Source organism: Lissotriton vulgaris, chromosome 5 (assembly GCF_964263255.1).
Source record: "Lissotriton vulgaris chromosome 5, aLisVul1.2, whole genome shotgun sequence".
Classification (NCBI taxonomy): domain Eukaryota; kingdom Metazoa; phylum Chordata; class Amphibia; order Caudata; family Salamandridae; genus Lissotriton; species Lissotriton vulgaris.
The window spans coordinates 1,778,406,030-1,778,429,961 of NC_141693.1; the positions used below are offsets into that span (position 1 = coordinate 1,778,406,030).

Below are 23,932 nucleotides of genomic sequence, written 5' to 3' on the forward strand. Positions count from 1 at the left end.
GATGTGGTGAAGTCCATGCCAAATGGAAAATCACGTGGGAAGATTGAGTTAGAGCAATGCCTCTGTGAATCAGGCCTTATGAGTGCAATTTTATGTTTTAATACCCAAGTGTTATTTCACAAGTATGATATGGGTAAATCCTAAACATCGGAATAGATTAGCTATTTTAAGATAGTTTAGAACTCCGTGGTTTCTCAAACTCTCCAAATACCCCATCTCACCCTTGGAAATATTAATAAATTCACTCCTGTAAAGGGTGACGGTAAGCCCCATTAAAGGGTGTGCCTGGGAAGGTTGTTGAGATTGACAGAGATGGGGTTTCGCCTAGAGAAAAATATATTTAAACTGTGGAAAAAATAGGAAGAGTGTAATTGCACTCTTTCAAGAGCATTTTCGCACGTTCATTCCTCCTTACATCTCCTTCTCTATCAAACCTAACCAGCAAGAAGGTAAGCACATGTATAGCAATGTACCAACGATTTATGGCAGTTGGGGTGCACCCTGCAACAGTATTGATAATTGTATACAGTATATAAAAATGATAAAAAAAAAAAAAATAGATCATGAGAATTCTTTCCATACGTTTTTTCTTCCTCTTTGTGCTCATGGATGGTATTTTGAAAATACTTACATAGCCCGGCAGTGTATGCCAGTAAGGAAGAAGCTATAGGTGCATGTTCGTTTCATTGCTATGTATGTTATTTGGGTGATTCTAATTGTACACCAGCTTATGGGCATTCTGCTGTGTAATATAAGTACAAATCACAGATGCACATGTTCTGCTTCTCCATCTCTGATTCCACGTATGTCCACATTTGTAGTCATTGTAAATTCATAGAACCGTTTGAAGCCTTTGTAACGTACATAACTATGAGATAATGTATTTCCAAGTCAATATGATTATGATTTTTAAGTGATTGAGGTGTTCCATGGACGTATAGAGGCACGCGGCCAGTTGGGAGTATGGAATACCCTACAAAACATAGCCAAATCATGAATGGTTTTGTGCCCAGGCTTATCCAACTTAGCTGTCATGTCATTCCCAAAAAAATCTAATATTCAGAGCCCAATTTTGATGTGGATACAGAAAATATGCAGCAGTAGACTACTGGAACAGGTGCAAGCTCATTTTGTCTTTGAAATAAGGGTGGCAGCGTTGGTGCAGCCTGTTTTGTATGCAGCAACACCTCTGGCTTGCTAACAGCTTCTGCACAGCAGACACTATAGCTCCTGTATAGACCTGTGCTGCCTCGAAAGCGCTTTCATGGAGAACGGCTTTGCCGCAAGGTTCCCTGTGCCACCGTCCTTCCCCCCCCCCTCCCTCCCCCCCCCCCCCGAGCCTATAAAGAGGCCTGAGAGGGACCCCTTCTCTAGGGTCACACCATTCCTTCCTGGCCAAGCTGACCTAACCTAGTGAGACAGCTGCGTATACTTCCCAAGGCTTCTCTCTGCTGAGGGAAGAGTCCGTGGGAGGCCACTGCTCGCACACTGAAGCCACTTCTAATACAAATAAATCTGCTCAAAAGATTATTGATATCATTTCTTATTTCTAGCGCATCCTCACACCAGAACTCGCATACAATTAAAAAATAAAGTATAGGACTTTATAACGTAATAATACCTTCATGTTTACTATAATTGTCATAAACTCTGATAGGCATGTGCTTATATAAATTCCAACATATACATGCATTCATGTTTGTAGTACGCTCCACTTACTGATAGTGGGCTTCCGTTTCCTGGCTGACCTGTCCTGCTCTGAAAGCTTGCCTCAGCTCAATCACGGCACTTACCAATGCGCATGCCCACTCTAAAAAACACAGCGGCACCGTGGAGGCGGTGACGTATGCGCGCTGAGCCTGCTCGCGTCTTCAGCAACCACCAGGAACAAAACATCATCCTGGTCAGGTGACCAGGAGTAGGTGAGGACGGTCAGTGGTGACGTAGTGTTTTATACATTAATGCTGGGTTGCGCCGTAGCGGCCTGATCAAAATGAAATAATAATTTATTTGAAATCGGCGCGGCCCGTGCAGATTTCAAATAAATTATTTCATTTTGATCAGGCCACTGCGGCTCACACCAGGGCCAGCCTCACATCTGATTGTGCACTGCGTTCTATTATTGGGACCGACCGTGACTCACGGTCGGTCCAAATCGGCCCCAACAATAAAACCGGCCCCACTCCTTCCAGCTTACCGGGAGATTGCCCGGTGGCCGGAATGACCAGTCCAGCCCTGGTCCCCTGGGTACCTGTGGTACCATTTACCAGGGGTTTACCTGTGGCCAGATTGGGCTTCAACGCAGGTTTAGGGCAGGAACACAGGCCCTGGGTAGCTGATTGGCAGGATCCCAGGGCACACTCAGTCAAAGCACATCAGCAATTCAGCAAAAAGTGGGAGAATACCATGCAAGAAAGGGGGCACTTTCTCACAACAAGTTCTTCCCTAAGATTTTGTGATCTACTTTACCGGTAAAGTTCACAGAATCACCTTTCCTGCTGTTGTTCGCAAATATTTGCTCCCATTAACATTTCACGTTTTCCATTCCCTTCTTATCCTGCTTCAGTTCCCCTTAGTAGTGTGTACTCACTTGTTAACCATCATAGACCCCCTGTAACACCCAGTCTGCTTCCTTTCCTTGTAAACAGGTACAGAGACCTCACAGTAGTGTCGGACCCGAATGTCCTGCCCCCACAGTGCACTCCGAACATCGATGGATCAGGTGCCAAATCCGTGCAGCGGGAGCAGTCCTTGCACTCCTTCCACACACTCTTCTGCAGGCGCTGCTTTAAATATGACTGTTTCTTACATCGTAAGTTTGCTTGCTGAGAGCTGCAGTCCTTGCAATCTGAAATGAAAAACGACTTCATTGTATACTTGAAGTAAGGTACATTTTAGAATGTGAAAGCTATAATGTAACAATCAGTAGTTCAGCATTTGCACAGCTGTGAAGTTGAATTTATTCAAATGGCTACAGCTGTGTGTCAGCTGGAACTCAGCCAGAAGTGAGCAAAGTTTAAACTTTGTCAACACATTTTGAAAATCGAGCACTTAATGCAGTTTGTAAACTTTGAGTTTTCCATATTTAGGCAAAACAACTTTGAAAGAAATTTTCTTTTCACAACTTTGTGATAGAAATCTTTTTATCAAAAGTTAATATTCACAGGGTGTCTTCTTTTTTTTAGTAGAAGATTTCTACTGTGATTGTATTTTGTTTTAAACTTTGCGAACATTTAGAAGTTCACAAACTCGGCATATTAAAAAAAAAAGACACTACTTCGTACTTTTATTTTACAGAGTGGAACAATCATCCTGCAAGCCTATTATCCATGCTGAATTTCATGCAGCTACTGAGGCATTCACTCAGATACTAATTAATATATTGACACCTTTTTGCTGTCCTTGATCTATTCACAAACATTGTTATTTAAGTTATGAGTAAGCATAAAATATATTTGCTATATTACAGCTTTCCACGCCACCCCCAATGTTTACCGACGCAGACACAGAGAAATCAAGCTTGAGACTGAGCCTTGCGGTGGTCACTGCTTCTTGTGGCTGGTAGGTATATATGTCACAGAATGCTTTCCCGGTGCTGTCATTTCCAGACAGCTGTTGGCAACGTCAGATGGCAGAGGGAGAATATGCTGTTTTATAACTGGGAAGAGTGCAAATTACAGTTTTGTATTCATACAATGGGAGTCTACATGCATACTTCCATTTGCTCCCCTATATTATTGTCTTGTTATGGTCTAATAACACTCAGGAATAAGGGGAATACTTGGTCTTTAGCAACCTGTTCCCCCAGGGCAGACTACAGACCACCATATTTAGATACAGGACTGGGAACTCAAAGCAGCCCTGGCAAAAGTTGTCAGACCATATATAGTGTGCTAACGGAGTGAGTCTGACCTCTACAAGGGAGGTGGCGGGGTGGGAGAGTACTACCCCAAGAAAGTGTGGGGAAAAATGGCAAAAATGGTGCATTCTACAACACTTTTTCCATTATATATTTTATTGTATTTGTTTTTAAAGCATTGTAAATAATGACGTAACAGTGCATCAGGATACTGTGTGGCTTTTCAATGATTCCCTTACTATCACCCTCCAACAGTGCCCTTCATCTCTCCATAGCCCCTCTCTCACATGTATTTCATTTGTTTTATAGCACCTCTCATCCCAGTGTAGGGTGTCCAGACAGTAGCATAATGGAACTTGAGGGGGTCCCCTGTAAAGTGCCGGGAGGGGCCCCCCTCCAGACTCACTCAGGACCTCTCTTGCAAGGGTACTGTGTTGAGGGGGCCCCCTCGAGCTTGGGAGCCCCTCTACACTGCGAGGCCTGTTGGGGCATTTGTTACGCCACTGGTGTCCGAGCATTTTACATCACACTCACATACAGAGATAATGGAGCGTACTGTGTAAACCAATGTATAGAAAATGAGGCTATGACCGACATCCACGATCTCACTGGACATTACAATCGGTCCATGACAAGCATTCTTCACACAGTCGCTCCTTTACAATTAAAAATAATACCTTTCAAAATCTCCAAACCCTGGTACAACGGCAGTATAAACGCAGAGAGAAGGAACCTGAGACAAGCGGAAAGATTGTGGAGATCCTCGTCTTCCCTTGACCATCTTAAACATCTGAGATCACTGAGGAACATCTATAACAAATGGATAAGAATCTGCAAAGCTAACTTTTTCACAAATTAACTGATCCTAGCTAAAAATCGACACCAAAAACGTTTTGAAATTGTTAAGTCTCAATCGAATGGCAAACACAATCTCCCCCTGGTTGGACCACGACCATTGCCGAATTGCGAAGATTTCTACACTTTCTTCATCTGAAAGACAACTAAGATGGAACTTGATCTGCAGACTGCTTTGGAGCTCATGCCAATCTTACCTCCTATCAGTTCACAACATACGCCCCCATTTTTGACACCGTCGCTCACTAGAGGTTTCAATCCCAAGCCCAACGCTTCTTTCAGCGCATTTGAAATCTTGGAGAATAACACTATTTTGAAACGCTCTCAGCACTGACCATCCAAACACTTTAGTGACCCTCTCCCTTTGAATTTCTTTAAGGAGATCAAATTATCCCTACTCCCAGTATGGGCCAGGATAGTCAGTGCCTCACTAATTCAAAGCTCCTAACCTGACTGTCTAAAAGCTGGACAGGTTACCCCATTATTAAAAAACTGAAGGCAGATCAAAATGACCTAAACAACTTGCACCCAATCTCCAACATTTCAACCTTGGCCAAGCTCATTGAGATATGTGTCCACTTTCAGCTTTGTAATCACATAAAATGCTTCCAACTACTGGACCAATTCCAGTCTGTCTTCCGTCACGATCATAGTACAGAAACCGCTATCGACCACATTGTTAATGATGCTCTCAAAATGCTGGATCAGAACGAGACTTGCCTTCTGATCCTGCTCAACCTATTGTCCACTTTTGATACAGTTAAACATGACTGGTTACTCGGCCGACTGGGAAATAGGAAGGGGCTCTCAGGGCCCGTCCAAAATTGGTTTGCATCTTTTCTCCACAATAGAACTCAAAGATCCACTCTCTCTACAACCTGTTCATGGAGCCTTTAGCTGAAATCTTGAAACTATCCATTGTCCATTATCGCATGTATGCCGATGATACCCAACTGTACCTGAACGTCTCCTTCCCTGATGATATTCACTCAACACCACTCTGCTGAAAGCCCAAAACTGGCTGACTCTAAATCATCTTAAACTCAACGGTCTGACAACAGAATTCCTTTTAATCTCCTCACCTAATCAATCATCTGTCATCAGTGAATTGATGGATCAGCCAACCGCTCTTAACTGCATACCTCACATCACTGACTCCACGAGTTCTTTGGGCATAATGCTGAACAAGAGCCTGTACATGCAGACACATATTACTGCCCTCACCAAGGGAGCCAGCTTCCAAATGAGTATCCTAAGAATAATAAAAACCTTTTCTACACCCCCCACCAACAACTTCAAATCCGCTGTGCAATCTCTGGTGATCTCCAAGTTGGACCATGAAAGTGCAACCCTCCGTGAACTGCAGCGATCGAAGAGGACTCCACTTAGGGCCTCTCTTAACTCTGCTGCTATACTCTTCACTGGCTCAAAAAGATACCACCATATTACACTGGGCTAAAATCCCTAATTTTGCTCTCTTATGAAGCAAGGATACAACTAAAAATTGCTTGCAGGACTCATAAATCCTTTCATTACAACACTACACCCTTCTGCTCTAACCTCAGAAATTCCGTAAAAAAACAACTTATGATCGAGCTTTCTCTGGTATTGCCCCGAGAATTTAGAACTCCCTGCCTCTGGTAATCAGGACGATCCCTTCAACTATAAATTTCAAAGAGGCAGTAAAAGTGCTTCTGATGAACAAACACTTGTCCTAGAACCCATTGCCTTATAGGCACTCACTGACTTGTCCCCTCTCTGTTTTTACCTGTCTTTTTATTCTATTTGATTAGGGGGGTTTTCGGAGAGTTGTCTCTGTATGCACTTTTCATACTCACTCTATTCTCGGTTTTCTCCCAGCTCCTCCTTTGTGACTTGGTAACATGCTTCGTTTATTCTTGTTCCTTTATTCTCCATGCCTGCTTTGACCTATTATTTGATTAGACTGTTTATGATTATATATGCAATGCTGTCATAGTTTATCTCCCCTGGCACTTTTGACCACCCTGTTGTCAGATTTATAGGTCTCTTCTTCTTTTTTTGCTCACCACTAAAGTGCTCTGAGACCCTCACAGGTCTTGTTCGTGTTATATAAAACTTTTTAAATAATAAATAAATGAATAGAATAAAGGGGACTAGAAAGTGTAGGAGTCGCATGTCATCCATACTGGCCGGCATTTTTGTAAGAATGCTTGGTCTGTGGAAGCATAAACTCTCGATTCAGAACGTAACACAGTGGTTAGGATTGACTTTACTAAAAATAATGTATTTCTACCTAAAGAAGCCCTTTTTAGCAAAATTTGGAAAATGAAAGACTGGGACAAAAAAGGGTAACTTTCTAACATAATTATCATTGCAAGTTATGAACCGAACAGTAACAAAAGGATCTCTGTGACAAAAGCAGGAACGCATTGAGTGCATATAAAATACTGTTTTTTGATCTGCATAGTACACGCTCTTTGCAGCAGGCATATTAACCCTCTGCACTACCTTAGTTGAGTCAAAACTGCCTGTAGACAAAACTCGAATCTCTCTCCAGCAGGCACATTAATCACCTGAGGTACCATGGCACTTTTATTGTTTCCTAAAAACTGTTGGATATACAAGGAACTCTGCCGTGCTTTTAAAATGTTGCACTGCTACCAAACCAGCCCCCAGTCACAACAGCGGCCTCCCACTCTTTCAGTCTTCAGGGAAAATGCCCGATGTGTGATACGCCCATTCCGGCCTTGTTTAGATATCTCCATCTGCCTTGCAGGAATCTCAATGTCTTCAAACGAGCCACTACCACTGTCACTCCTCTGAAGACACTGAAAGTTTGCTGAGCGCCTATCCTGTTTGATTTGGAAGCTTAGCAGACTTTTTAGTTTTTCGAAATGAAACTCACAAAGTCGGTTTGTTTTTGAAAAACAAAAATCTAATGACTGACAGCTTGTTTTTTTTCTTCCACTGTGTGGGGGTGTTTCTAACAAGGTATGTTCAGGAACACCAGACTTTTCCCTGCAGCCTAAACAGGATACAAAATGTACCTTAGAATGTCTGCCCTAAAAATGGTGGAGGGCCTGAGGTACTTATATTGACCGCCTGAAAGCAGTCAGGCTATTATTATAAGGTTTCTGTAAGCAGAGCCAACAGGGATATCGCCGGCAGAAACATGATGATTCTATGGCAGGACCGGAGGCTCAGATTATGCTTTTCTTTCTTCGCATTTATTACAAATTGGAAAACACAGCAGCCTTAGAAAAGCTCATAATGCAGAAAAAATGCTTAAAACCAACAATAAAGCATTTTAGCCATATAACTCAAGAAAAAAATGTCTCTGGGACTACAACTCCCATCATGACAATATAACAGTCCAAACGGAGTCCTTCCTCTATGTCCACAATCCATAGATAGGCAGTCCCTTCTCCATGTTCCTCCTCTTTCTTCGCTGCTTCCGCAGCCAGTTAAGTGTTTTTTCTCTCCCTCTCTCAGAATGTGATTGTTGGGTATTTGTACTACTTTATGCACTGTTCTGCTTAACTTTTATTTGGGGCTATGGGTCTCTGGTGATTTCTTTGTTTCAGAGCCCCATTTGGGTCGCGGAAGCGCCGTTTCGCTTCCTTCGCGACTGTGCCCGGTGTGTTGTTGCGGTGCGCAGTCACCCGCTAGGGGGCGCGGCCGCGTCTCGTTGGTCTCCGGCGCGAGTTTCTCCTCACAGAGGAGCCGCGCTGAGGAGACCAACCGCCGCGGAGCCGAGCCCTCGAGTCTGTCTCACAAAACGCCCGTTTATCGGGTCTGTATCGTTTTTGCCCCATATTTGAACGCCCCAGTGGGGGTCTGTATTGCGGTGTTCTGCCGCGTTAACGCCGACCTGGCAGATTTCGGCACTCGTGTTGTATGGTGTGGCAGCGCGCAGTGAGACAGCTGACCTGGTCCCCCTGGGGTGGGTCTGCGCGCTGGGGGTTGTGAGTGCACCCTAATTTTGCCAGTCCCTGGCAACCAAAACTGTTGCAGTCCTCCGGTCTGCCCTAATTCTAAGTAATACCCAGACTATTGGGTAGAGTGTAAATCCCTTAAGCTACCTTTGTGCAGCATGGAGGACGATTATTATGAGGGTGACTCCCAATCATATTTACAAGATGAGGAGTTTTACCAAGCTGTAGACAGCTCTATCTACCGCTGTGTCACAGAAGTGGTAACCCCTATGGAGGAGCGTCTTTCGGCGCGCATAGTTGAGGAGTGCGCCAAACTAGCTCAGGCGCAGTCAGGAATCCCTTATGCCCTCCCAGGTCCATCAGGTGAGGGCCCCTCTGCTCCTAAGAAGCCCTGCAAGGGGGGGTTGTCGGAGGGTGCTCAGGGGGTGGACAAGGGTGCCTTTGAGCGTCTGCGTGACGCTTTTTTAGCTAAGGCGACAGAGTCCCCGCCTGACCAGCCTGCGGCCCCCGCCTCGGTGGTAGCTACTGAGACTGCCCCTTCGTCCCCGGGGGACTCCCCGAATTCGGACGGTGAAGAGGAATCAGTGCGTTCCTGGCGACCTTCGAGCTCGGCCACTGAGTTACCGCGGGACAGCTCAGGTATGCTGGATCCGGATGAAATAATGCATCCGCGCTCCGCAGCCTGGGCCCCGGGTGACAAGGTGGCAAAGTTCGTGGCTAGTCGGTTGCGTAAGCCTCTGGAGCAGGAGGCCAGGGGATGCCTCCGTGGGGAATGCCCTAGGCCCACCTTGGAGGGAAAAGTTGCCATGACTCCGGATTTAGATGCAAAGATGGCAACGTTTCTAGCAAAGTTTATGAAGGACCCACGTAAGGGCATTGACAGATCCTGGCGATCGTGTCAGGACAAAATGCTCGACGCAGTAGGACCCATTACTAAGATCCTAGACATGGCGGAGGAGGCTAAAGCTACTGGTTCCGCCATTGACCCCGACGTTTTGTCAAATTGGGCGCAGAGGGTGATTGTTTTCTTGGGCAACGCCAACTGCGCCCTCTCCACCGAACGGCGGAGGTCTTTCCTAATTAAGCTGGATCCTAAGTTAGGAGACTTAGCCTCTTCAGAGGCAGGAGCGGTTGCCCAAGGTGGTCTCTTCGGAGAACCGTTCATTAAAGAGTTAGGGAAGTTCGTGGCTACCTTTACGTCCCTGGACAGAGCTCAGTCCAGTATTAAACGCGTATTCCATCAGCGTTTCTCCCAAGGGGCCGGTCGCGGTAGGGGCCGCGGGACCGGCCGTGGCGGGCAAAATGCCGGCAACAGAGGGCAAGGCTCCGGGCGAGGACAGTACAACACCTCAGCCAACTTCAACTCTTTCTACCCTACAAGAGGGCAACGTTTTGGAGGTCGAGGCTTCAGAAAGAACTCCAACGCTTCCAACACACACGGTGAGTGTTATCCCCGCAGAGCAGGTTCAGATTGGCGGCCGACTAGCGGCCTTTCGGAGGGCGTGGGTAGACCTTACAGCGGATGCTTGGGTGTTGCAAACTATCCGCGGTTTTCATATCGAATTCTACGATCAACCTTTCCAGGTGTGCGCCCCGCGCCCTATAACCTTTTCAGCGACCGATGCCCAGTTGATAGACGAAGAGGTTGCGGAGCTTCTCCGCAAAAGGGCCGTTCGTCAATCAACTCGACACCCGTCGGGCTTCCTCAGCAATCTTTTCCTAGTGGACAAACCCGGCGGAGGCCGTCGTCCAGTGATCAACCTCAAAGAATTCAACGGATGGTTGGTCTATCATCATTTCAAAATGGAGGGAATTCATCTCCTTCGAGATATTCTACTTCCACGGGATTGGTTCGTACGGTTGGATCTCAAGGATGCTTATCTTGTGGTTCCAATCTTCCCTCCTCATCGTCGCTTCCTCCAGTTTCTCTGGCGGGAACAGGTGTTCGAATTCACGGCCCTCCCGTTCGGTCTGTCCTCAGCCCCGTGGTGTTTCACCAAAGTACTACATCCTGTGGTGGAGTTTTTGCGAGCGCAGGGGATTCGCCTAATCGTCTATCTAGACGACATTTTATTGATGGCGCAATGCCCACACAGTTTGCTTTCTCAGCTGGACCAGACGGTCGACCTCCTCCAGGAGCTCGGTTTTGTCATCAATGGAGACAAGTCGGTTCTCGTACCCTCTCAGAAAGTAGAATTTTTGGGGTTTGTCATAGACTCCGTCGACGCTTCCCTGAGTCTTCCGTCTCGGAAGATGTCCAAGATCAAGCACGTCTTACGTCAGACAGTTGCAAGGTCCCACACATCGTTACGTCAAGTTGCCAGAGTGGTGGGCCTGCTATCGTCATCGATTCAGGCCATCTTTCCGGGCCCTCTGCATTACAGGGCTCTCCAACGTCTCAAAGCTTATCATCTACGCAGGGGCGTGTCCTACGACCAGATGGTTCCCCTATCGGAGGAGGTCAAGGAGGAAATGTTGTGGTGGCTTACCCACATGGAGGCCTGGAATGGTCGGGCAATTTTCGGATCTTCCCCGGACCTCGTCATCGAATCCGATGCCAGCAGAGTCGGTTGGGGAGCGCGATGTGGGGATTTTTCAACAGGCGGCACTTGGTCCTTGGAGGAACAGAAGTTACATATCAACTGTCTAGAGCTTCTGGCGGGTTCCTTTGCAGTACGCTGCTGGACCAGGGACTCAGTGAAGTCGTGCGTCCTATTGAAAATGGACAATGTATCGGCAGTGCGGTATGTGAACCACCTAGGGGGCGCGAGATCCCGTGCACTGGCGAATTTGGCGAAACAGTTCTGGGATTACTGTCTAGAGCACCAGGTATCGGTGACGGCGGAGTACCTGCCGGGTCAGGCCAACCAGGTTGCAGACTGGCACTCCAGGTACCTCCGGGATTCCAGTCTGTGGATGTTGGATGTCCAGGTCTTTCGCTGGCTCAACGGGCTGTGGGGTCCTTTCTCACTGGACCTGTTTGCGTCCCGTTTGGATCACCAACTTCCGAGGTTCTTCAGTTGGAGGCCGGATCCGCTGGCAGAAGCCACAGACGCGTTTCTCCAGGACTGGAGCAAGGAGAAGCCCTTTGCGTTTCCGCCTTTTTCGATGGTGATGCGTACGGCGGCGCAGGTTCGCCGGCAGGAAGTGGAGCTGGTGTTGGTGACACCGCTCTGGAGGTACCAAGTCTGGTTTCCAGTTCTTCTGGAACTTTCCTGGGATTCTCCAATCCTACTCCCCCGGCTTCCTCACCTGCTCCTCAATCCGGATCGAGATCCGCATCCTCTCATCGTTCAGAACTCTCTCCGCCTCATGGCATGGAGGCTTTCAGGAGACGTTGGTCGCTCCCGGGCCTTTCGAGATCAGCTGAAGGTCTGTTATCCAAGGCCTGGGCTGCCAGTACGTCGAAGCGCTACAAATCCGCTTGGTCTAAGTGGGTGCGTTGGTGTCTTCGACGGAGTTTGGATCCCTTGGTCGCGGGACTCGTTCCCGTGTTGAACTATTTGACGGAATTGGCCGTGGGGGGCTTTGCTTACCGCACGATTAATGCTGTGCGTTCGGCTGTATCTGCGGCGCACCACCCGGTTGACGGTGCTCCGATCGGAGTACACCCTTTTGTGTGCCGTCTTTTGCGGGGCGTCCGTTTGGCGTTACCACCAGAGCCCCGGTACTCAGTCCTTTGGGACGTCAATTTGGTCTTGAACCTTTTCCTGTCCTGGCAACCTAACAGGTACCTATCGGTCAAGGAACTCTCGGCGAAGCTGGCTATGCTTCTATGCTTGGTGTCCTGCCGGAGAGTGTCGGATGTGCGGGCTCTAGATGTATCAGCACGCGTGTTTTCACCAGATGGTGTCACATTCACAATTGGTCGCCGCACAAAGTCGGCTTCTAGAACGATTTCGTATCCGGCCTTCGTGGATGTCCCGAAGCTATGTGTTGTTCAGTGTCTGAAAGCTTATGAAGAAATGACTTGGGACATTCGCCCTCCGGGCGAGAGACAATTGTTGATTGCCTTGCGAAAGCCACACCATGCAGTCTCTTCCCCCACCATAGCCAGGTGGGTGCGTTGGGTCATGCAAGAGGCAGGTATTGATACTAAACGTTTCGGAGCTCATTCGGCCAGGGGGTCCATGGCCTCTAAGGCTTTCTCTGCAGGAGCTCGTTTGGAGGATTTGATGCGGGCCGCGGACTGGTCCTCCGATTCCACCTTTAAGAGGTTTTACTTTAAGCCGGTGGTGGATATTGCAAGTTTGGTGGTAAGTAAGCTTTGAACTAGCATAATCTGAGCCTCCGGTCCTGCCATAGAATCGAAATTTGCCTAGCATTTGTAACGGTAAGTTTCAATTCTATTAAGGACACGGAGGCGAGGATTATCCCACCCGGTATATCGTCAATCGACACCCCCCCGTATGGCGGTAAGTAGCCAGGTTTTAAAGTTTCTCCTCATGGTTGATTATGAGCCTTGCATGTTGATTTGATTGTAAAATCCTGAATATTTCCGTTACGGCGCTGACGCAGTTCTATTTCTTCCGTTAGGAAATTATGGTTCCAAGCAGGATCAATGAACTGACGGCGTAATTTGCGCGAAGAAAGAGGAGGAACATGGAGAAGGGACTGCCTATCTATGGATTGTGGACATAGAGGAAGGACTCCGTTTGGACTGTTATATTGTCATGATGGGAGTTGTAGTCCCAGAGACATTTTTTTCTTGAGTTATATGGCTAAAATGCTTTATTGTTGGTTTTAAGCATTTTTTCTGCATTATGAGCTTTTCTAAGGCTGCTGTGTTTTCCAATTTGTAATAAATGCGAAGAAAGAAAAGCATAATCCTCGCCTCCGTGTCCTTAATAGAATTGAAACTTACCGTTACAAATGCTAGGCAAATTTCGATTCACCTGACTTTAAAAACAGGGTAACATGCCATGTTTGTGCTGGAGTACCCTCTCAACTAAACCTTAAATCCTTAAATCTGCTATCATTTGTGGGGAGTGGTCATTCTAGGGGGTAGCCTTGGTATATTATGCACTATTTCAAGTTTGTGGATATTTAAAAAAATCCTGGATCATGGGCTGGGATAACTGATGAGAATAGAAAGGCGTCTCCAAATCTGGTGGTAGAGGGGTGTATGGGAAAGGATTTTTTATTGGGATAAAACATGTTGATGTAGATACAAAATGAAAAGGCAAGTCTTTGTACAGTCATCCATATGTATATGTCTATATGATTTTTGTAAATCTATGGAGTTAGGTCCTTCAGAGCATGGAGTAGGCTGGACCTTATTTTATCAAGAAAAAACGAAAATGCCTCCTCCACCTTTATTCAAAATTTACTTCAAAAGTCAAACTACAATTTATTTAGTTTGATAAGGTATTTTTATTTATACCGACCAATTTTATGTTTTTAGGATTGTTTTTAGAGATTCATAGATGCAAAACAAGACCACTGTACATTGATCTATTTACAACACTATACATTATCATTGGAAATATACATGTAACAGAAAAAAACAAATCAAAGTCAATTAATCAATATCAATCATTCATCCTGAACAAAAACAATTTTAAACAAAACAACACGTTATGTACACTTCAAATGTCAAAAATGAATAGACAAAGTGAAACAATGAGGAGTTCAATTAATGAAAACAATATATCTACACATCAGATATTATTCATTGATACTGTGATAGATTATTTACTCCTCCCCGTTTGCCAAACGGGGAGGAGTAATTAATCTATCACAGTATATATGAATAATATCTGATGTGTAGATATATTGTTTTCATCTATGAATCTCTAAAAACAATCCAAAAACATAAAATTGGTCGGTATAAATAAAAATACCTTATCAAACTAAATAAATTGTAGTTTGACTTTTGAAGTAAATTTTGAATAAAGGTGGAGGAGGCATTTTAGTTTTTTCTCTATGTCTATATGATAGCATAACTATTTTCCATCACTAGTATTTCTAGGCACCTTTGATATTACCAGACATTTGAAAATCTACACCTAAAATTTGGTGTAAACCTAGATATGTAGATTTTCATTTTTTATGAATTACACTGAAAAGTTTATTGAAAATAATGATATCTTATGATCATGCTTGACTGAGAACACAAATCACCCCCGCATTTTTATGAGACCTGCCCCCGGGGGACAAGGTGAGGTGGGAGGGGGTAGGGAGCGAGTGTGTAAGTGTGAAGCACTGCTGTTTAACTAAACCCACCCCCAGTACTGCTGCTTTTGTTACCGACGGGCCGCTACATAGCTGCCAAGGTTTCAGATTGATATGTGTGCCATTTTCATATTGTCGGTGTAATTATGAGTGACATTTCCACAAATATGAGTGATGCTTTCTCACAAGCAAAATCAAGGAAAGAAGACCAGCGAAACATAAATATCAGAAATAACACCCATTTGAGCAATGAGAAACTCTTAAGTTAAATGCTGCATAGCACCAGCAATGGAAGGGCTATAATGTAGTGCCCTTCACTGTCTGAGTCACCCTACCAGGATGTGCGAGGCCCCAACAACAAACTCTTACCCCAAAGCAAGCGTTCTGTTGCCCGGTTGGTGCACCACTATGTGCTCAGCCCTGGGGTGGCCAGCTGCCCAGATAACTTGCCTTAATGAGTCACTGACTAACAGCGGCCTGCAGCATAGAGCTACAGGAAATCATTGGAGGAAAGAGGCTGAGAGGCAATGACACACATAGCGTGGCAATTGAGTAAGCCAGGGCGCTGTATGATTTCAAGTATATTGCAGCAAGCGGCGCTATAATATAAAGCACATTTTAGTCACATTATCACGCTCCAGAGGTGCACTGTGATGGACATTGTTGACATTAAACGTACTTAAATTGCGAGGCGAGCAGCGGCTGGGCAGTTCGGCTTAAGGCTGGGCGGCCTGCCTCCTCAGAGTGAGTCCTCCAGGCCGCCCTTGGCAAATGTGTCGCTCGGGCTGCATTCAAGGATCAGCAGCAGCTGCACTGTAGTGTGTGTCTGGGCTCCAGCAGCGGTCACAAGGATTTAAGTAACGCGTGGCGGGGAGAGTAGTGCCAGTGCCCAGCCTGAGTCCCAAATCTTTAGCCACGCGCTCGCACCACCGCAGGAGGCAGCAGCAGGCATAATATCCTACACAGTAGTCAAAGCAATTGGGCACTCCCTCTCCTGACACTGATCATTCACTCGGAAGGGAATGCAGCGCCCAGGAATACTTGATACATTGTATCCAAGCTCAGCTTCAGCAGCCCCCAAAGCCTGCCGGGAGCAGTGCGCTCATCACAACGCCACTCCAACTACTAGTTTAATAGTCAGCACAGTAGTGCTACGGTTTGACAGCCGAGGCAGAAGGGATGCCTATAATGTGTGACTGTGCATTTCAGTGCGGTGATGCAGATCACCGTAATGGAATGCGTTAGTGTAACGCCTGATGTGTGGTACTTGGCAGGAGTGCTGATATTGCAGCACTGCTGCAAAACCGGCAGCCAGTAATAAAAAACGGCCCCCACCTCTCCTAAAAAGGCCCCCACCCTTTCAGCCTCCCGGGGAAACGCCCAATGCCTGCTACGGCCAGTCCGGCCCTGCTTATTATTGAAACCCACAATCTAGTGCCTCAGTATCAAGAGTACCAGTGCTCATGTTGGCATTGCCCACAGTTGAGAGCATAGCATGAAAGTTTGGATGGTTAACTTCTAGGATATTAATGAATTTGCGGGTTTCATAATGCCTTTGCTGGTGCTACAACTGGGCAATCGCCAATCAATCAAGTGTCTTGTAAAGCATGGCTACTCACCTGTGAGGGTGCCAAGGCACTAGGGGAGGAGGGCGTACTGCTGCTTCGTCGAGGGCTCTGTGATTCAGTTGAAGAGCCAGGTCTTGCGCTCCTTGCTAGCTGCAATAAGTACCACCCATAAGTGGGTTGTAAAATGTTCCTAAAAGTAGGATTATATTATTCATTTCTCCACCCACAGGGGGGAAGCTGGCAGCTAAATGTCACTTTGCCTTTGGTTTCAATGTTGATTGCATCCAACTGATGACTTTAAACATTCCTAGCCATGAATGATTCATCATGTGTAGTATTACCGGATGACTCTGTGTCTCAAGATATTCTCTTTTGATTCCTGGGCTTTCATTTCAGAAATCAGGATGTTGGCTTGGGTCTAGCTCTTTCATTCTCTCTGTCTGCCATTCTAGCTGCCTTTCTTTGCTTTCCTTAACATAGCTACACTTTTAAACGTACATAAAATGACCAAGGCATTTTAGTAATCGTCATTAAGATGCGAGTATGGCAAAGTACATATAAATCCTTAATTATAAACGTATGTTGAGAGGGCAGATTATAGACAAAGGTTTTGATATCAAGAAAAAAAAGAAATCTTTGTAAAATATTAAATATTTCTTGAGTCTGAATGTGCCCATTTTCTTTAATGCAGATATACATAGCATTTGCAAAAATAGGTGTACACCACATATTTAGGCACTCAGAGAAACTCATGCCTAGATCTAAGGCCTTTATGAATCGTCTGTTTCACATTTTCAGTGACTAGCATTCAAAGATGTACAAATTTTGCATGAGTAGTTGTAAGCTTTCACAACTATTTTGTGTACGTCTTTAATGAGACCTAGGTTTGTTTTGGAATAACTATACCATTTCTTCCAAGGTAATTAAAGCTACTGTGTATATGCTTCAAATAAGAATTTTCATGAAAAAAACACTGAACCAAAGAACTCCATTGAATTATTTTGAAATGAAACAGTTGTTCTTGATAATGCCGTTTGAGGATTATGAATTCAGTAAGATTTAACAAAATATTTTGAATAACTTTTGCATTAGTGCATATTTGGAAAACAAGCTAAATGTCAAAGAACCAACTTTGGGTGAACCCTAGCCACAAAACTACAACACAAGCACTCCAGCTCCCTTTATCCTACTACTGCAATTCAAACTAATGAAGCAATTGAACTTTTATTGTATTGAAACACCATCACAAGCTCTTGCCACTCTCAACCTGTTGGTTGAGAGTGGCAAGAGCTTGTGATGGTGTGCTAATTCAACAAACCCAGCAGTTACAATTCAGTGAGCACTTGTGTTATAAGCATTCACCCATTTCTGCTTGTGAAGTCTTCATGAAAACCTGAACATTTCCCTACTCCCCATACAGTTTTAGTTCAGCAACAATGATATGTAAATATCCTGTGTCCTATTTTAAGTAAAACAACTGATGATAATCAAAGCCTCTAGTTTCTCCTAGGACACTGGTATGTGTAGCATTGTTATTAATTTATTAAGACTAGTTATGTGTCCTGCATCAATCTGAGAGTGACAAATATATGTATGTGATAATCCAAAAACTTGGATCTGTCGACTTATTTTTAAAGAGAAACATTTTTCATTGTGTTTTTCTCAATGCTTTTGGCGTCTGCGTGCTTGGCATGCAGGAAGGAGCTAAGGAATATGTCATTCTGAATAACCCAAGATCAAAGTGTTCTGGCAGGCGCCGGAAGCGTAATACCGGAGTTACAGCCGCCTCCTCAAGCGCCTCCACGGCTGCGGTTGCTGACACCAAGGAAGGCGACAGTGACCGGGATACAGGCAACGAATGGGCCTCAAGCTCTTCAGGTAAACTGAAGGCCACCAGATTTTCCAGTACCATTGAATTGATCATAAATGGGTACCATGAACATGTGGCTTGTGTGTAAAATGTTGAAACCCTTCCTTCGATCGACTGCTCCGGTGCAACCTATGTATATTTCATTTAGTTTGCTAGGTCCTGAATGTTGTTACACAGCACAGATCGGCAGTGAGAACATACAGTTTGGACCAGAACACCAGTATGATCAATTATATTGCAATAGCAGCATATGTTGGTAGAGAACTATTGTAGGCATGAGATTAAATCAAAACCAAGATTTAGGCCACTGGGGTTTTCTTTGACACATTTCTTCTGTAACTGAAAGTAACTTCTTCCCTAGAAAACTAGAATCTTTTCTGTGGTCGTAATTTTGATACAAACATTAAATCTGCATCTTCACAAACATCCCTAATTCATCCTGTCGGAAGCATACCTCTGGTGTGTCCTATTTATCTGCATTCTTTCCAGTAGAAATGCAACTTTTCTTTTTGTTTCCTCATACATACCTACGTTTACTGGACACTTAAACAGTGCAGCTATAATAATAAAAACGTATTTTTTTTTTGCGTAACCTTTAGTGAAACCAATACATGTTTAAGTATGCTTTGTCAGCAATTAGTAACCGGACCTTTAGAAAAGGGGCAGAAATAGGACCCTTTTCATGTAATATATAAGACCTAAGGACACAGTGGGAGATGACTTCAAAGCAGTAGACTCTCTAGACCTAGAGATTTTCTTTGCACAAATGTCGGTTTCTCCATTTCAATTCCTCAACGTAGATTTTTGAGTGCCACTCTATTTACGACTTCATACAGGACATTCGATTTCTGATTCTCTTTTTTTTTTTTTTAAACATTTTTTATTCAAGTTTTTACAACATATTATTTATAGCCCCTGGTTCCCACCCCACCCCCCATGAGGACAGGTATTTCTATTGTTACATACATAGGTATTTACAGTACACGAATACGAATTCCTTAAGGAAGGAATAAAGGAGAACAGAAAGAAAACATATTAGCATCAAAACTCAATACACTCTTAATCATACATTTCCTTCTGTGATGATTTAATGAGACACAATTTAGTATTATCAAAAAGGTTGTATTGCATTATTTGGTGATTAAAGCATTTAGCATTTATCAAAAGGCTTTTTCAATTCCTGTATTCAGTGTGCCTGAATCCAATCTAGCAGAGGTGCCCAAATTTTCATGCCTCTCTTCTGAATATTACGCCCCGTTTTTTTATAAATGGCGACCTCGAGACTACATGTCGCGAGTAATCTAGCCTTCCATTGGGAAAAGGATGGTGGAGTGGGATCGAGCCAGGCTGATGCGACACACAGTCGAAAGATAGCCATTGCCACGAAAATCAGCACTTGAACCTGTCTAGGACGTTCTTTATTAGAGATGCCCAGCATAATCTCTTCAGTTGTTATGTTAATGCTAGCACGGGTAATGTCCGAAAGAAACCCAGATATTTCATTTATAACGTTTGTTAGGATATTACATGTGGCGAACATATGAAGACTGTCTGCAGCGGGAAGCACACATCGCGGGCAGGTAGTGCCTTTACCCGTCCCCCATTTAGCAATTTTATACGGTGTATAATATAACGAAAAATATGTTTTATAAAACTGTGCCTGTAGTTTTATGGACATTAAGTAAGTGACTAATCATATCCAATAAGGGGAATGCTGGGTGGAACTTCTAGTTTAATTTGCCATGCCGCCCCATGTTTGTCCATATCATCTGGGAGTAAGGCGTTAAAACTTTCATAGATCTCACCAATTCTTGGGGGCGTGTTGCTGCGCATATTTTCTATGATTTTACATATTTGAAATTTAATACGGCCACCCCCCTTTTTTAGTAGGAAGTCTCTCACTTGAAGATATTCTCAGCGCCATGCAATGCTGTTTTAAGAATTCATGACCAATAGCTTTGCAGATCATGTTTGCTTACATTTTCCCCACTATTGCGTTGACAAGTGTTTCCCTGAAGTGATTGAGTGGAGAAAGTCTTATACAATGGTCTTTTTTCATGCTAGTCTGCTTTATTTTGATTGATGACTTACTAATCTTAGAGGCTAATTCACGCTGTCAGACCCCCACCAAGCAGAGACCTAGCAGCAGGAGCTCGGAAGCGCCTGATCCAGAGGAACCCCAGGAGCCGGTAGAGTGGTCGGGGGCAGAAGAATCGCTTTTCCGTGTGTTCCATGGCACCTACTTCAACAACTTCTGCTCCATAGCCCGGCTGATGGGTACCAAAACATGCAAACAGGTATTAATAGAAGACGGGTTCTCCGTTTTGGAAACATGATGGTGAAAAACAATAGCAGCCACTCTCTCCATAGTGTTCTGTGATTATGATAGTGTCCCCTGATTTCAAGTTGTGTAGCGCGTTTTGTCAACTTAGCCCAAAGTCATATGAATTTGCATTGCCTGCAATTGGTGGTCAGCTGTTGAAATTTGTCCTTAGAACTCTTATTTAATCAATGCATTTATGCATGATTTGTGTATTTGTGCATGCAAGTTTATAAAGTATGTGCCTAGCTTCAAGGCAACAGGGCTGTACAATAACAGGTGGTACATTACAGCTTGGGAACGGTGGGCGAAGGAGGCAATTGGGACCCGAGTATGGGGTTTTGAATCACTGTGGTGTAGTCTTATTTACTGCTTTGTTGATGTTGAAGTCGGTTTTGAAGATGGTGCTGGCAGGAAGTGGGAGCTTCACCACATGTCTTCCTGTAAATCTTAAAAAAGGTTTCTTAGGACCACAACAAATAGGGTGTTGCCTCCATTGATTTGAGACAGGGTGAGGGCTTGTCGGGACAATCTAAATCTTTCCTTTGTAAGGAATGTATTTACTTTCCAGAGCAAGAATAGATAAGTTTGTAGATTAATATATGGCGGCTTATCACCCATGAGGGCATCCAGGCAATGTCCATGGGCACGGGGAGATTGTGATTTGCCCAGAATCACATGATGTTGTGTTGACGCTGAGACTCGAACCCGGATTCCGAGTCAAAAACTCTGCTCTCTGCATTGATGCCAAGTGGTTGTGCTTTGTGTACAATATGTTTCGAAGCGCTAGCAGTGTTGAGGCAATTTAGAAGTTAATTGATTTATATTTGATGGTGATTCGTAGAAAAAAACTATCCTGTGTTCATCTTTTCTTGCTATCTTTAGACCTGGTGGTATTTGCTGACATTAGCTATGAGAACGAACTATGGCCCTCTTTTAAAGTGTGGCAGGTGGGATACTCTGTCAGACCCTTGGTGGATAGCCTGTCTACCAAGCTCGCTGTTTCCTTGATCTCATTAGAGTGGGGAGGAACCATTTAAGTTTCTACCAGCGGAAACCTTTTCACCAACACCCTCTCGGATAGTGGGCTGTGTGTCAAAGTAATTAAGACCATCCACTTTATTCATGACAAATGTTCCAGCATACCTTTACCCGCTCTGGGTCACCAGATAAAACTTGGCATTCACAACAGGAAAACAACTAAATTAACCTCACGTGCTGGGGGAAAAATTCCTGCTGCAGCGGGAAGATTTTTGTTTTTTTAGTAATCAACTAAATCTTTGGGAGTTTATTTTTAAAGCCCAAAACTTTACTGAGCAGATGCATTAAACATGGTGATTTCTCAGCAAAGATGCAGTATTTTCAACTGATCTGCTATAACTGCATCTCTGCTAAACACTTACCCCTAGATTCATCATCGCCATGTTTTGCGAGTCTGTAATAGCGATTAATAAGGAATCGCTATTACAGACTCGCAAAACAGGATTCATGTAGGAATCGCAATATTTATTACGATTTCTACAGCTTCCTTATTTGCGATTAGCTAATTGCTAATCGCAAATAAGGAATAACTCCCCATTCATTCCTATGGGCCTAAAGGCCCATAGGAATGAATGGGAAGACATATCAATGTGCGAATCGCTATTAGCGATTCGCATTTTGAGTTTGCGATTTCAAGTGTGCAGGGGTGTCCAAAGGATACCCTGTTGGACCCCTGAAATGATATTGGATGCTGGTGTTACGCACACACATTTCCCAAGGACATGTGTGTGTGTAACATACAACTTAGAAAAATGCTCTTAAGTGCCTTTTTCCAAGTTTCCGCTATTTACCACAAGGTTTGACTTTGCGGTAAATAGCGGCCCAATATTGCGAATTCGCTATTTTTAAATGTTTCATGAATTGCATTTAAGGAATCTCAAATAGAGATTCCTTAAATGCAATTCCTCACAGATTTGCGAATTCTATAATAGCGATTTTTGCATTTGGGATGATGAATCCCAAATGTTAAATTTGCCCTCGCAAAGGGCCAGATTCTCAGAATATAATTGTAGTAATGATGTGTGAGCACCTCTAATGATATATATGAGGAATACGTGTTTGGGAGGAAGAGAGAGAAATATTTTAATAACATAACTAATGTCCATTGGAAAGCAAGAACTTTATAAACCGCTGGGCAATGGCATGTTTACAAACTTGAAGATGTGTATACAACTTTGTTGTCCCAGTTCATCAGACATGCAGATCATACTTACACAAGCTAGTGAGTAAAGCACATTCACTTGCTCAAGAAAGGACATGTACATCCTGTTAGCTGAATCAGATCCTGGTTTGTGCTGGAATCTCCAGAAGAAAAGTCTGGAAGGCACGTGGACCTCTGATATTCATGTGATGTGCAAGGTAAACAAATGCTTTCAAGGGGGCAAAACTCATAGCAGTGATGGAAAAATAAACAATAGCTAGACAAACAGTCTTAATGTTGGATTAGAAATTAGTAAAATGCCTCTCTTATGTATGCATTTATGTAGTAGATACATGCATTTGGAAGGGATGAGTCCTTTACCTTGAACTTGTGCAGATCACCTCTACCCTTTGAGATCTGATCTTTTCTACTCCTAAAGTCCTAAACTAAGGCTAAAATCATTTTGAACAATGTGGAAATTTTAGATATGGCCGGGATGCCCGTCACCCCCTCCCAACACAATCCCCAAGGATGGGAAGTCGGACGCAGGCTTGAACTTTTGGAAGGCGGGAGGGAGTCACCGTCCCGGCCGTATTTATTAAAATATGAAACAAAATGTAAAACATTAAATAAAAGTTTCATAATCATGTACAATTTTTCATTTATTACATTTCGATGAAGACATGTTCTTTGGCTAACCTTAACAGATCTCTAATACAAAGGTTTCCTAGCCGAGTCTAACATCCTGCAAATGCATACATTCTAAATTAAAATTGTACATCCTAGCATTAAGGGCCAACGGCAAGGTCTTAACCGGTGTCAGATCCCTACTACCAAAACTCTCGCCCTCACGGTGTGAGTGGCGCATGCGCAGAGGACTCTACCCTCATCGGCAACTGTAATTTCCCTTGTCGTGGTGGGGGCCCCCTTTCCACTCGACGCCATCTTAAAGGTCGTCCGAGTTCCCGTGTGAGGTATTTGTAGGAAGGACAGCGTGGACTCCACCCCCTCCCCCCATCCCCACACTCTCTATCCGCCGTCGCGGATATCCGGCCCCCGGGAAATTAGTAGGAGGGGCATATAGCCGCCTCCTCCCCTGGGAGGGGCCTATGGCCGTTTCCCCTTAGGCGACCCATCCTTAGTGGGTGCCGCCTCCCCGTGGGAGGGGCCAATGGCCGCCTCCCCCC

At 44.4% G+C, this 23,932-nt stretch overlaps 1 protein-coding gene across 1 annotated transcript in view; it reads left to right on the top strand.

Annotated features, from left to right (window-relative positions):
• EZH1 (enhancer of zeste 1 polycomb repressive complex 2 subunit) overlaps positions 1 to 23,932 on the top strand; it is a 298,197-nt gene that overhangs the window by 212,687 nt on the left and 61,578 nt on the right. The window contains exons 10-13 of the mRNA XM_086924094.1: positions 2,649 to 2,812; positions 3,470 to 3,561; positions 18,071 to 18,251; positions 20,344 to 20,540. Coding sequence (XP_086780220.1) covers positions 2,649 to 2,812; positions 3,470 to 3,561; positions 18,071 to 18,251; positions 20,344 to 20,540 — 634 coding nt within the window. The remainder of the gene's footprint in view (positions 1 to 2,648; positions 2,813 to 3,469; positions 3,562 to 18,070; positions 18,252 to 20,343; positions 20,541 to 23,932) is intronic.